We start from the raw sequence: 14,344 nt of genomic DNA, 5'->3' as shown, positions 1-14,344 counted from the left end.
ACCTAAGATGGCCACTGGCATGCTGGAGAAGTGTGCTCTTCAAGGATTAATCCCAGTTTCAACTGTACCTGGCAGATGGCGTGTATTGCGTCGTGTGGGCGAGCAGTTTGCTGATGTCAACGTTGTGAACAGAGTGCCCCATGGTGGCGGTGGGGTTATGGTATGGGCAGACATAAGCTACAGACAATGATCACAATTGCATTTGTTATATCTGGAGTATTTCTCCTGTCTTATCCAGTGTCCTGTGTGAATTTATGTATGCTCCCACTAATTCTCTCTCTCTTTCTCTTCTCTCGGAGGACCTGAGCCCTCGGACCATGCCTCAAGACTTCCTGGTCTGATGACTCCTTGCTGTCCCCAGTCCACCTCGTCGTGCTGCTGCTCCAGTTTCAACTGTTCTGCCTGCAGCTATGGAACCCTGACCTGTTCACCGGACGTGCTACCTTGTCCCGGACCTGATGTTTTTGACTCTCTCTCTCTATACCACACCTGCTGTCTCTAACTCTGAATGATTGGCTATGAAAAGCCAACTGACATTTACTCCTGAGGTGCTGACCTGTTGAACCCTCAACAACCACTGTGATTATTATTATTTGACCTTGCTGGTCATATATGAACGTTTGAACATCTTGGCCATGTACTGTTATAATCTCCACCCGGCACAACCAGAAGAGGTCTGTCACCCCTCAGAGCCTGGTTCATCTCTAGGTTTCTTCCTAGGTTCCTGCCTTTCTAGGGAGTTTTTCTTAGCCACCGTGCTTCTACATCGACATTGCTTGCTGTTTGGGGTTTAGGCTGGGTTTCTGTATAGCACTTTGTGACATCGGCTGATGTAAAAAGGGCTTCATAAATACATTAGATTGATTGATCTATGGAAATTTGAATGCACAGAGATACCATGATGAGATCCTGAAGCCCATGGTCGTGCCAATCTCCCACCACCATCACCTCATGTTTCATAATGATAATCCACAGCCCCATGACGCAAGGATCTCTACACAATTCTTGGAAGCTGAAAATATCCCAGTTCTTCCATGACCTGCATACTCACACGACATGTCACCCACTGAGCTGTTTGGAATGCTCTGGATCGACATGTACGAAAGCGTGTTCCAGTTCCCGCCAATATCCAGCAACTTCGCACAGCCATTGAAGAGGAGTGGGACAACATTCTACAGAACACAAACAACAGCCTGATCAACTCTATGAGAAGGACTGCATGTCGGCTGCATGAGGCAAATGGTGGTCACACCAGATACTGACTGGTATTCTGATCCACACCCCTACTTTTTGTTGGTATCTGTGACCAACAGAAGCATATCTGTATTCCCAGTCATGTGAAATCCTTTACCTCTTTGAAATGGTTGCATTAATATTTTTATTCAGTCCATATAAACATATATACAGCGCATTCGGAAAGTATTCAGACGCCTTCACCTTTTCCACATTTTGTTACGTTACAGCCTTGTTCTTAAAAAGATTACATCGTACCCCCCCCCAATCGACACACAATACCCCATAATGACAAAGCAAAAACCGGTTTAGACATTTTTGCAAATGTATTAAAAATCAAAAACTGAAATATCACATTTACATAAGTATTCAGACCCTATTTGGTAAAATACTAAGTCCATATTGTGGCAAGAACAGCTCAAACAAGCAAAGAGAAATGACAGTCTATCATTACTTTAAGACATGGTCAGTCAATGAAGAACATTTCAAGAACTTTGAACTTTTCTTCAAGTGCAGTCGCAAAAACCATCAAGCGCTATGATGAAACTGGCTCTCATGAGGACCGCCACAAGAAAGGAGTTACCAGCCTCAGAAATTGCAGCCCAAATAAATGCTTCACAGAGTTCAAGTAACAGACACGTCTCAACATTAACTGTTCAGAGGAGACTGCGTGAATAAGGCCTTCAAGGTCAAATTGCTGCAAAGAAACCACTACTAAAGGACACCAATAAGAATAAGAGACTTGCTTGGGCCAAGAAACACAAGCAATGGACATTAGACCCGTGGAAATCTGTCCTTTGGTCTGATGAGTCCAAATCTGAGATTTTTGGTTGCAAACGCTGTGTCTTTGCGAGACGCAGAGTAGGTGAACGGATGATCTCCGCATTTGTGGTTCCCACCGTGAAGCATGGAGGTGGTGTGATTGTGCTTTTCTGGTGACATGGTCAGTGATTTATTTAGAATTCAAGGCACACTTAACTAGCATGGCTACCGCACCGTTCTGCAGCGATACGCCATCCCATCTCATTTGTTTTTCAACAGGACAATGACCCAACACACCTCAAGGCTGTGTAAGGGCTTTTTGACCAAGAAGGAGAGTGATGGTGCTGCATCAGATGACCTGGCCTCCACAATCACCTGACCTCAACCTAATTGAGATGGTTTGGGATGAGTTGGACCGCAGAGTTTAGGAAAAGCACCCAACAAAAGTGCCCAGGATATGTGGGAACTCCATCAAGCCTATTGGGAAAGCATTCCAGGTGAAGCTGGTTGAGAGAAAGTGTGCAAAGCTGTCACCAAGGCAAAGGGCGGGTACTTTGAAGAATCAAAAATTAAATTTAGATTTCTTGAAAACGTTTTTGCTTACTACATGATTCCATATGTGTTATTTCATATGAGTGAAGACATCAAAACTTTTACAATGTAGAAAATAGTACCAATAAAGAAAAACCCATGAATGAATAGGTGTGAGTGTATATATATATATATATATACACACACACACAGATATATATATATATATATATATATATATATATATATATATATATATATATATATACATATATATATATATACATACACACACACACACACACATACATACACACACACACACACACACATATATACACACACACACACACACATATATACACACACACACACACACACATATATACACACACACACACACACACACACACACACACACACACACACACACACACACACACACACACACACACACACATATATACACTTAAATCATGTTTTGTTGACCCGTAGAAAGAATTCCATATGAGAATTTGCTACTGATGACAGAATGAGTGACACTGACAACAAAATGGCAACCACAAAGTGAAAATTATGAACAACTTTAAAATAGTATCCTAGATAGTCAAAAATGCTTTGAGGTATAGTTCTCAAACACATATGGACAGCTTTCCCGGTGCCCATGAGGGCCCACAACTCCATTCTTTCACAGTCTCCTTTGACATTTTGCCAAATGTCAGCCGAACATGTCAGTTTTCAATCAACGAGGGAGTTTGATTAAGTTCACCGGGCTATGGCATGTGACGTGAATGGGCAAAGCGCCCTTCTCAAATCAAACAGTAATCTACACCACTCGGTCATGTTGTCAACAAGGCAGCGTCGTTCAGAAACATACAATATCTATTATCGTTGCTTAATCTACGTCACTTCTGTTGAAAGCCGAATTTGCCAACGGCTAAAATGGGGCACCTGGTTCACGCCCGGGAGGCAGCCCGGTTCAAAAACAAATGTACTCCCCTCTAACCCGGTTCACCCGGACATTACTATAACTCCCTCATTGGCTCATATGTTCTGCGCAGAAACTTCTTGACCTCGGAGATGTGCATGGTCTCCTTAATGGTGGTGTCGCGGCTGCGCACCTGCAGTAGGCCACTCTCAAGCATGTTGTCACTGATCACAGTGAACAGCACCCCCATCTCATCATACCTGGGCACAAAGGCACCAAACATTATATTTACAGTAGGGTCCCCACAGGGAAACAGTACAGCTTCTATCAAGATTATCTTCAGTGAAGTCAAGCATCAACATGTTACATAATTCTGTATACACTAGATTGCATGGCCACTAAATATGTGTGGCTTTTGTTGTCAGAATTCTATTGTGTTCAGAATGCATCCAACAGTGGACAGCACATGAAATCTGTTACATGAAATGGGAAACCCCAACATAAAGTATACTATCATGGTATGAAGAAGATTTACTTTATGTTCAGCTGCTCCATTGAGGTTGGCATGGTTTCGAGATATCCAGGCCATGCAGAGACTCCCCCTTCCAAGAACTCCTGCAGCAAGCTTTCACAAACCTAAGACGTAGAATATAATTGTATAACTACAATCATAGTCCTATTGAATAACTTTGTGTATAGCTCAATAGTGTCCTACCTGTCTTAGTTCCACAGTGGCTCCCCTTCCCATGTCCAAGGCCACTTTAACTGGAGACAAAATAGGATGGAGCTTCAAAACCTACAAGGGCCACAATATGTCAGTGTGTGTAGCACATTCTAATAATGTCCATCAGTTCAAAAACCAGAAGTAACATGTTGGACGCTTAAGTTCTCACCCATGTTATCAGAGATGTAACCATACTAAAACTAATGTGGAAAGGACTTAGGTGTTTCACCTTTCTCTGCTGTAGCCTCTGTTTGCTGTCGACTTTCTTCACTTGCTGGAATGAGTTGTACAGGTACGCCAACAGTCCTCGCTCTACGTTTCCAGTTATGGAGACGGCATAGGGGACGACTGGCTTCCTCCCATCTCGGCACTGTGAATGACAGACAGAAAAAAATATGGCGAACTGATATTGAAGTCAGATTTTATTAACCATAACAAAATTACGTTTTGTCACATACACCAGATAAGTGCAGTGAACTGTGTTGTATTACAGGGTTAGTCATACTGTCATACCAAGCAAAAAGGCAGTAACTGCTCATAGCATGGAATTGAGAAAAATGGCTTATATTTACCTTGGTTTCACAGTAACCTAGTGCAGTTACTGCTAATATGACCCCCATTTTCACACAATACAAGAGAGGCCAGATTCTTGTCCACATGAATAAGCATGTATTTAATGTAGCAAGAATGATATTAACTCATTTCCGACCAAATGAGCAGTTACTGCCTTTTTCGCTTGGTAGGGCAGCATAGTAGTACGGCGCCCGTGGAGCAAATTAGGGTTAAGTGCCTTGCTCAAGGGCACATAGATTCTTAACCTTGTTGGCTTAGCTATTCTAACCAGAGATCTTTCGGGTTAATGGAATAATGCGCTAACCGCTAGGCTACCTGCCGCCACACAACTGACCACGGGCGGCCGGTGGCACCTTAATTGGGGAGGACGGGTTCAAAGTAATGGCTGGAACAGAACTAATGGAATCAAGCAAATCTAACATGGTTTCCATGTGTTTAATATCATTCCATTCCAGTCATTATTATGAGCCGTCCTCCCCTCAGCAGCCTCCTGTGCAACTGACATATTGTGAAAAATTATAAAGATCTACTCCTAAATTGTTGTATTGTGACAGCATGAGAGGGATAGGGTATTAACTGCAGTTTTGTCCCTGCAGTAGAAGGCAGCATTACACTGGCCTGTAGTTTGTTGCGAGCACCCTTGTGCGTCTGCAGCAGCTCTGCGTCCCCTCGACTCAGTCTCCAGGGCCTCATGGGAAATTGTACAAAATTCACACACCACGAGACGCCCTGGGTAACTTCATCTGGGCTGCCAGGAATGGACACAGATTAGGGGTTAAAGGTAGACTCAGCAAAATGACTGCCACGAGCAGCAACGCAGATATTGAGTTGAGCGAGATGCAAGACTTTGCTCACACAGTATGTGCACGGGTTCGCTTTATGCTGTTAGAATGTCATTGGTACGGGACCAAAACAGTGGAGAAGGTGAATCTCGCACTTCAGCACTCTTAGTTGTTGCAGGAATTGACCCACTTTGCGGTCAGATCGCGGAGTCTACCTTTAAAGTGCACAACTACTCTATAGTCTGCTATGCCCAGGTGTTGTTATAGCCATCTGCCATCTCAAACAAAACACAAGGAGATGTATGATTTAGGTTAAATCTATGCTCAATTAAATCTATTTGCACTTTGAATAAGCATAATGGTAAATGACCACAAGGCAGCTGAATGGTCCATGTGATTTGAGGGAGAGGAAGCCTCACCAACCAGATTCACCTGATGGCTGGAAGCACAAGCCGGTTTCAGCCAGGCCGAACGGCAGATTTCTGTTCACTAGTTCCAAAGATGGCACATACTGCTCCAAAACACCTGGACAGGAGGGAAAAACATTGACAATGTTAGCCTGGAAACCTAATGTTGAATTTCATTTAACTCTACGCGTCGATTTCTATGTCCTGAAGCATGCACACATGTAAAAATAGCAGAGGTGTTCAATACAACATCCAATGATAGTTACCTTGGAAAAGACTGGTTCGAACAGATGCACTATTCTGGATAAGGGGCTGTAGCTTCTGAGTAAGTTGGTCCTTGCTTAGCTCTCTGGGAAAGTATTTGACGTAGGTTCTCAGTGTCAACAGCTCTCAACTGTCCATCCCTCTCAGTAGTTCTGTCCTTACTCAGGTGTAGAGTGGTTATCCCAAACACCTATGCCCTGGACCCTATCACAGAGTTCCACCACTGTTCAAGAATGTTCTTCCTTAGTTCCATACCAAGTGGTCCATAGCCACAGTTGGTTCCACGCTGAAAATAACCTCTATGAAGTTGGCCAGAAGCTATGCAATAAAAGTTACCCGTCAGTGCATAGTTGCATCAGTGTTTTGGTGTGGTCCGAGTCCTCAGCGACAGACCTGGCAGAAGTTGCTGTGCTGAAGCGCAAAAGCTATCCTGCAGCATAGTGACATTTTTGGTATATTCTCACATCTCCAGATGAGTCGTCTAACACAGTAAGTGAGCATGTTTAGTGGTCAGTCATTTCGTTATTGAAAAGTTGTTAAGCATGCGTCAAGCTGAAACTTAACTAGCAATGCATTGTGTGCGGTCTCACCTTTTAGAAGTCATTCCTAGGCTGAAATCACGTTAGAAAATTGACATTGGAAAGTGAATGCACTTGCCTGAGAATTAAACCACGAGTACTTTTGGCAAGGCCTGAGAACTCAATATAATAAAGTAACATATGCATACTCTTCTATTTCTAAAATACTTGCAACCATGTGTAATGCGTGGACTGGGAGCACCCGGAAGTAAAGCTATAATGTCTACGTCACATTCCGTAGCGACATTACCTTACGTTCTTTAACCTCACGGTCATACTTGTGCAATTAGGAATGTTTGCTATATTATTTTGTGTCCTGATGTAATTGTTTTAATTGACTATCCACTAAGATGAAATGCTGGATGAGTAATCAGAATAGAACAATGAACCACCACAACTTCAATTGATTTATTTTATTTGAAGGCCCATGCATGGCCCCCAGGTAAGATCTTAACATATCACTTTAAACATACCACTAACTCAAAATCTGCATTACTTAGTAAAAATAAATTACTGAGGAATGTAACAAATAAAAACAGTCAAGGAGAGGTGCACCAGTTAAAGATGCACTTCAACAGCCCCCTTGGGACTTATTTCAATGCTCGGGGTTACTGAAGAATTCCAACCCTGCTGTAAGCAAAAAAAGTTAAACAGTACAAAGGATAATAATATTCATAAGATTTAAAAAGACAAGAGGGGGAAAAGGGTGGTTTCGTTGCGAATTGTGCGCACAATCTACACCTTGTCAGTTACTGTGGGAAAGGTGGAGGCATTGAGTAGGGTACCATGGGTGGGGGTTGTTGGGTCTGCTGCGCCTGTGGGTTAAAGGGAAACGGTGGGCGACCCATGCCGTTTGGGGCGGCCGCCTGTGTGGCTCCAAACTGTGGAGGGGCCTGGAAGTTCTGGCCACCGAACGCACCCACCTGATTGGTGGCGCCGAAGCTAGCCTGTCCGTTGCTGCTGTAGCTGTTGCCGTAGCTACCGCCAGAGCTAGCGCCCTTGTCATAGGTGCTACCCCCGTAGCCCCCTCCGTTTTGGGTTTTTGCGCCAAAGGCACTCTTTGGTCCCCCACCAAACCCCCTGTCGCTATCCTTGTCCCTGTAACTACCACCACCACCACCACCACCGTAACTCCTCCCCCCAGAATACCTATCTCGTCGGTCATCCCTAAAGCCACCTCTTCCCCCCCCTCCACGACCTGGAAAACAAGACAAAAACAAGAGACAGGGCAGTGATGAGACTGGTAGCAGTGATGGGTGGCGTGAAGACATTTATACTAAAATGATAGTTGACAAATATGGCGAGAACAAGGTGGGTCATCTTCATATTTAAATTTTTTTTTTTTAAGAACCTCTGCCCCAAAACCCTTCAAATAGATTTGCTAAATGTGTGCAGATGTAACCACAGCCTTGTTCGCGTCTCACCCGCCATAGGAATTACCTCCTCTGGCCTCTGCCATCTGGAGAAGCTTGGGGTTGATAGCCTGGTTAGCTTCACGGAGCACAGCTATGAGGTCACTGGCCTGTTTCATGTTGTTGGGGGTGAAGAAGGTGTAGGCGGTGCCCGTTTTTTGACTGCGGGCCGTGCGTCCAATGCGGTGGATATAGTCCTCAGAGGAGTTAGGATAGTCATAATTTATGACAAATTTCACATCCTCCACATCTGTAAAGTGTTGCAGTGTGGCAAAAAGGACGCCATACAGGATTTTGCACACCACAACAGCCAGACCAAAGGACAAGGTTAGCATATAGAATGGAGAGCTAAAAGGTTCCAGACTGGATACTTAACTGAGCTGCAAAGAACAGGGTTAGCCAACATAATCCAAGAAATACATTCTACTCCATGGGAATACTACTGTGGGAAGAGAGAAACGAGATGCACACTCCGTTTGCTTACCATATCAAAAAATCCTAAGGCATTCTCCCTCCCTTTTTTAACCAAAGGAGGAAAAGAACTGGATTTGAAGTCTTACCATTAAGGAGTATGCATTCACTAGTCCTTTCCCAATGCAGCGAACTCCCCCACAAATTGTCAAGTGACATCCAGGAGCTTCTACGCAGTAGGGCCGCTATGTGCACTGTTGCCTCCTCGTGTGCCAATATAGGACCTTTCAGTTGGTATGGGTTCTGAAGGTCCTTTTTCCCAGTACACACTCATGAGAAGCTTGCTAATAAAGGCCTCACTGCACGTCTTGCCAAGACCGAATAGACCAAGTACTAATTTGAGGGGGGACCCAAAAAAGGCAAAAATGAAAAAGGCCCAAGTATTGACCCCTGTGGTGCCCCTCAGAGAGCATAGAGCATCCCGCCCCCATCAGTCTCGTCTAGGCAAGATCTTCCCAGAAGCCAGTGTTCGTTCACTTGAGAAAATGTCTCTCGTTGGCAGGTCTCGACATGACTTTAAAAAGCAGGCGAGGGAGGAACTTTGGTTTTTGAAGCTCTTCTATTTTTCACTTTCTCTAGATGTTCCCATAGCCCCTTAAACACATGTGCCAGTTTCTCATCAATTTCGATTCGACAACAGTAAGTTGAAAACTGCTCTCTCCATTTCAAGAAAACCAGTGCTTTGCGTGAGGGAAAAAAAAATATATAGCAATGGAAAGCTGTGACATTCGCAAAACACCCATGCTTTTTTGGGGGACAAGCTCCGCAACTAACAGAATCGCTCAATCTCAAACAGTGACTTGCAATACAGTGCCCTCTACAAAACGCATGCAAGGCAAATGGTCACATCAAGTGTTCGTTTTTGTGTGTGTGTGTAACGTTTGAGTTGGAAACGTCTCGACGAAGGCATTTGTCAGGTAAAAATCCATGGACAGAGAACAAATAATGTCAAGTATAAAAATAAAAAAGATATCAGAAACAAGGCTTAGCCACACTGCCTTTTGACTTGAGGATTACTGGCACACAGAGCTTTCACCTCTCTAGGCCCACTGGGTGGCAGCCAGTGGGGCAACTTCATTTCCAATATGTCCTCCTTCCCCCTCGAGGCCTGGGACTTGTCATGCCTAGGCCCTGCCACAAAGACTGCACCTTTAGGTGAGAAAAACTCAGAAAATGCATAGAAGTTAAAGAAAGCCAAAACCACTTTCTTTAAAAAAGTGAAAATATTGAGGAAAACAACCAGAGGGTTTAACCAAAGCCATACTGACCTAGACCGCGGGAGGCCACGTCAGTGGCGATGAGGATGGGGGCCTTGCCGTATTTGAACTCTGTGGAAAGAGACTTTAGTTAAACATTGCCGTAACAAACGAGAAAAAAGAAAAGAAAACATTTTGAAAATATTTCAGGCATACCATTGAGAACCCAGTCCCTCTCCTGCTGGCTCTTGTCTCCGTGGATACCCATTGCTGGCCAGCTGTAACAGACAAACATGGACATCAGAGGCATGACTCATTACAAGGAGAATGATGTCCCAGTTAAATGAGACACTATTGTGATGACCCTTACCCATCTCGTCTCATCCTCCTGGTGAGCTCATCGCAGCGTCTCTTGGTCTCGGTAAATATGATGGTCTTGTTCTCTTTCTCGCTCATGATCTCTTCCAGCAGCCGGAGGAGTCTTAGGTGGAAAGACAAGAGACCGGGTTCAAATTGGCACGACTCACTTTATCCTGGACAAATTAATGACCAATTGAAGAGTTCTTCCGTTTGAATTCCTTCAACTATGAAGCAGTGGAAATGTGACGTTTGGCTTTGCGGAGGAGGAATGTGTCACTCACTTGTCATCCTTCTCTCCGTCGTTGCACACGTCCACTATCTGCAGGATGTTGTGGTTGGCGCTGAGCTGCAGAGCACCCACGTTGATCTGGACATACTGCTTCAGGAAGTCCTCAGCCAGCTGACGCACCTCCTTGGGCCAGGTGGCACTCCACATGAGGGTCTGACGATCCGGCTGAGAGAAGAACAGAGAAAACAGATTACTTGGTATTTCATCAAATCCTTCAAGCAGTCAAATGGCTGATCCTACAGAAAAACCGAAGCAAATTTTATTTGTCACATGCGCCGAATACAACAGGTGTAGATTTTACCGTGAAATGCTCACTTACAAGTACTTAACCAACAATGCAGTTCAAGAAATAGAGTTGAGAAAATATTTAATAAAGAAGCTAAAGTAAAACATTTATAAAAAGTAACAATACCAAGGCTATATACAGGGGGTATCGGTACCGAGTCAATGTGCGGGGATACTGGTTTGTCGAGGTATGCAGACTCTGCAATGATTTGTCAAAGTCCAATGGGAATTCTGCCAATTGAAATGAGCAGCAAGTATTGAGCAAGTCTGCAAATCATTGTGGGAATGAGCCTTTATACTGAAGAAGTCTCGCCAAAGCAATTGCGTTGAGTCAAAGCCACATACTCTAATTTGGTCCACAATTTTGCGGATTTGGGGCTCGAAGCCCATGTCCAGCATACGGTCAGCCTCGTCCAGCACAAGGTAGGTACACCTGCGAAGGTTGGTCTTCCCAGCCTCCAGGAAGTCAATGAGGCGCCCTGGGGTGGCAATACAGATCTCAACACCTGGGGGGGGAACAGACAACACTCACTCAGATGTCTGCCTCTGTCACAAAAATTATTTAATGCAGAACCAACGTACTGAGAAAACAAATGACAGAAAAACAAAGTGGTGTATAGATACCTCGCTCAAGGTCCCGAATCTGGGGTCCTTTGGGGGCTCCACCATAGACGCAGACTGACTTCAGACGGGAGGCCCTGCCATACTCAGCGGCAACCTGCTGCACCTGCTGGGCCAGCTCACGGGTCGGGGCCAGCACCAAACACTGAGAGACAAAGATAAGAGACAAGTGTTATTCAGCTGGACTTACCCTGTAAAAACTAAGAAGGATGTTCTCTAGTCAAGAGGCTTATGGCGTACTTACTATAGGCCCGTCTCCATGCTCCAAGAATGGCTGGTGTTGAATGTGCACGATTGCAGGCAGCAGATACTGTGAGGGGGGGGGAAAAAAAATTGAGCTTGGTTCATCTGCACAAATATGTACCAGAAAGATGCTACCAATAGTAGTTTTAAATCAATGTACTTACAGCAAGGGTTTTCCCGGAGCCTGTCTGGGCGATGCCCACCATGTCTTTCCCACTGAGGGCCAGAGGCCAGCCCTGAGCCTGGATAGGAGTTGGCTCAGCCCATCCTTGTTTGACAATCACATCCATCACATAATCTGAAAAGTACAAAGTTCGATTACATATGAGATTCAATTCCACCATCTTATACGACCAGCTTGTTCTTAAGCAAAGTTGGAAGACAGGTTTTACTCACTTGGAAAATTGGCCTCATGAAACTTCATCATGGGCTTGGGGCAGTCTCTGCCTTTCACTGTTACTTCTTTACTTCTCAGGTAGTTCTCCACCTCTTGCTGCAATTAGACACATAAAAGGTTGTTCATTGGCAAAGACCACTTGAATCAAAAGGTGAAGACCACACACTCAAATCAGATGGAAAGAACTGCCTGGGTCACTTACAGGTGGTCTGCGGGTCACATCCGGGTGCTCCTGGTAGAAGTTCTTCTCAAACTTTGGGAGCTCATCCATGTTCCAGTGTTTTTTACGCAGCCTTTCACCTGGGTTGCCAAATTTCCCCTGGGGGGGTCCACCCCTACTGCCACCACCGCCTCCAAAACGAGGTGCACCTCCATACCTGAAATAGTAGGGGGGAACAACCTAATATTAGATGACTGAGCATACAGTGGATGCTGTGTTGAGAAGTCAGATAGTTATTCCAGCTACATTGAGGAACTGATACCCCACATTCCCCTACGAGTTTGCATGGCTTGATGAGTACTACAACAGCTAACGTTAGCGTGACAGAAGTTAGGTTCCTTCAGCTAATTAGTGCAGGTAGTCCACACTCGCTCTTCCGTAAACAAGCACTGTAACATGGCCGTGTGGGAACCCTAACCCAATAAGTGTGTGTATCAATTTCGCCAATATGAATGATAAGGTCCTTATGCTTCCAAACCCGTACCGAAATCGATGCGTGTTAATGTTAAGACCAAGCGTCGTGGCTCTTATCTTAACACTCCCCTACAGAACGACGCCTTCATCTAATGGCTTGTGTAATGGAACTGAGAGCCACGATCAGGGGCTGGAGAGCAGTTTGCTTACACATGCAAAGATGTGGTAGGTCTATCTACATTAGTTTCTGCGTCACGTTTAAACCAGTTTAGCTGCCATTTTAATTCCGGCCGGTAGAGGAACAAAGGGAACCGGCCGGCATTTTGATTCGAAACAATTTGCCACATTTAAAGATGACCAAACATTCCAGGGTTCTTACCTAACCAACATCAAATACTATATTTTATGCGCCGATGTGCAAGGGTGGTGGATATCGTTATTATATCAAAAATATAGCATAGGCCTCTAAGAATCTCCGATTGTTAACGCGCGTTATACCTAGTTAGCAAATGTTAACTGCCAGCTAAACATTTGCCCAACCAGCTTGTTACATAAATTAGATCAGGCAAAATGTACTTTAACAATTGATTAGGGTTCAAAGAAGTCGCATTAACATTGTTCATCTAGCCAAAGCCAATGGCAGGGATAAACAAAACGTACCTAGCTAGCTACAGTACCGCGTTAAAACTAACCATCGCACCGTCTTTTCCTAGCTAACGACGTTAGCTAAACAGACATTCGCATTACTTACTTACCCCCTGTCTCTGCCACGATCTCTGTCGGAAAATCCGGGCATGGTTAAGCAGAGTATGAAAGTAACAGACTGTATCTACGTCTATATCTCTAAACCAATCTATGATAAATACAAGTTGATAATCTACAAGTGCGACACACGAAAATAGAAATGCCGGGGACACAAATGTCAGTCAAACGGTGTACTAGCTCATAACACATTGGAACATATCAACGCGCCTGTGTCTGGTACTACTTTTTCTCCTTATTTGGTCACGGAAGTTAGTTGATTGGCACAGTTTATGACGTGTTTATTACCCCATTTTTACAGTAACCTGCAGGTAGTAGACGCAACATTGTGGTTACACAGGAACACTACATTAGCTACAACTTCTACTCAATAGTCTACTGAAAGAAGCAACAAAACAATGGGAACCAAATATGTACAAAAGCAAATAGTGATCACCCCCAACGTTTGCAATTAACACATATCTTCAAATAAAATTTGACCAATGTTCATTTTAATACAGTCAACAGATAATGGATACCAAAGACAGGCAGAATCTGCTTCTCTAATAGAAAACCAAGATCCCACTTGTTGGCGACGTTAAGGCGACTTTGGCTAGCTAAACTCATGCGCAGAAACAGACGTCATCGGTTTTAACGGACTGCGCATGTGCAGGCAGTCGAATCGAAAGGCACTCCTTCCATATGCAATGTTTGTTTTACGAAAATGAGAAAGTATCAGTTTGTCACTTTCAAGAGGTTGGAGTAATAACATGTTCAACTACTTAAGACATTGTCTCGAATCTAGATTATGCCTTTATATTAACAACTAAGGAATCATTTTTCACTTCTGTTTCCATAGGCCCAGATTAATTAGACAAAAGCAATGTTAAAAAAAATGTGCAACCTGTAATGG

General features: G+C 44.1%; 2 protein-coding genes across 10 annotated transcripts; both read right to left on the bottom strand.

The window, feature by feature from the left end:
• Positions 1–3,096: 3,096 nt before the first annotated feature.
• LOC106586546 (DNA polymerase subunit gamma-2, mitochondrial) lies at positions 3,097–6,986 on the bottom strand. 8 transcript variants are annotated; one of them, XM_045706132.1, is made up of 7 exons: positions 6,207–6,986; positions 5,957–6,058; positions 5,364–5,499; positions 4,408–4,548; positions 4,170–4,250; positions 3,990–4,090; positions 3,097–3,714 (listed from the first exon to the last, which is right to left on the bottom strand). In XM_045706132.1, the coding sequence occupies exons 3-7, from the start codon at positions 5,442–5,444 to the stop codon at positions 3,552–3,554; spliced, it is 567 nt and encodes a 188-aa protein (XP_045562088.1). In that variant the 5' UTR covers positions 5,445–5,499; positions 5,957–6,058; positions 6,207–6,986; the 3' UTR covers positions 3,097–3,551. The 8 variants fall into 8 exon arrangements, with proteins under 8 accessions (XP_045562088.1, XP_045562084.1, XP_045562092.1 ...); XM_045706128.1 differs by having other exon boundaries at positions 5,364–5,494; XM_045706136.1 differs by having other exon boundaries at positions 5,966–6,058.
• Positions 6,987–7,180: 194 nt separating this feature from the next.
• LOC106588346 (probable ATP-dependent RNA helicase DDX5) lies at positions 7,181–13,690 on the bottom strand. Of its 2 annotated transcripts, none has more exons than XM_014177234.2 (13): positions 13,446–13,689; positions 12,259–12,433; positions 12,056–12,152; positions 11,824–11,957; positions 11,661–11,726; positions 11,420–11,561; positions 11,141–11,301; positions 10,503–10,675; positions 10,232–10,342; positions 10,078–10,139; positions 9,934–9,993; positions 8,223–8,444; positions 7,181–7,980 (listed from the first exon to the last, which is right to left on the bottom strand). In XM_014177234.2, the coding sequence occupies exons 1-13, from the start codon at positions 13,484–13,486 to the stop codon at positions 7,532–7,534; spliced, it is 1,893 nt and encodes a 630-aa protein (XP_014032709.1). In that variant the 5' UTR covers positions 13,487–13,689; the 3' UTR covers positions 7,181–7,531. The 2 variants fall into 2 exon arrangements, with proteins under 2 accessions (XP_014032709.1, XP_045562034.1); XM_045706078.1 differs by having other exon boundaries at positions 7,667–7,980; positions 8,207–8,444; positions 13,446–13,690.
• Between the last annotated feature and the right edge of the window lie 654 nt (positions 13,691–14,344).

The sequence above is a fragment of the Salmo salar genome, chromosome ssa02, assembly GCF_905237065.1.
Source record: "Salmo salar chromosome ssa02, Ssal_v3.1, whole genome shotgun sequence".
NCBI lineage: Eukaryota > Metazoa > Chordata > Actinopteri > Salmoniformes > Salmonidae > Salmo > Salmo salar.
The sequence above is the reverse complement of the archived record's forward strand: the minus strand, read 5'-3'. Positions and strand labels throughout refer to the sequence as shown.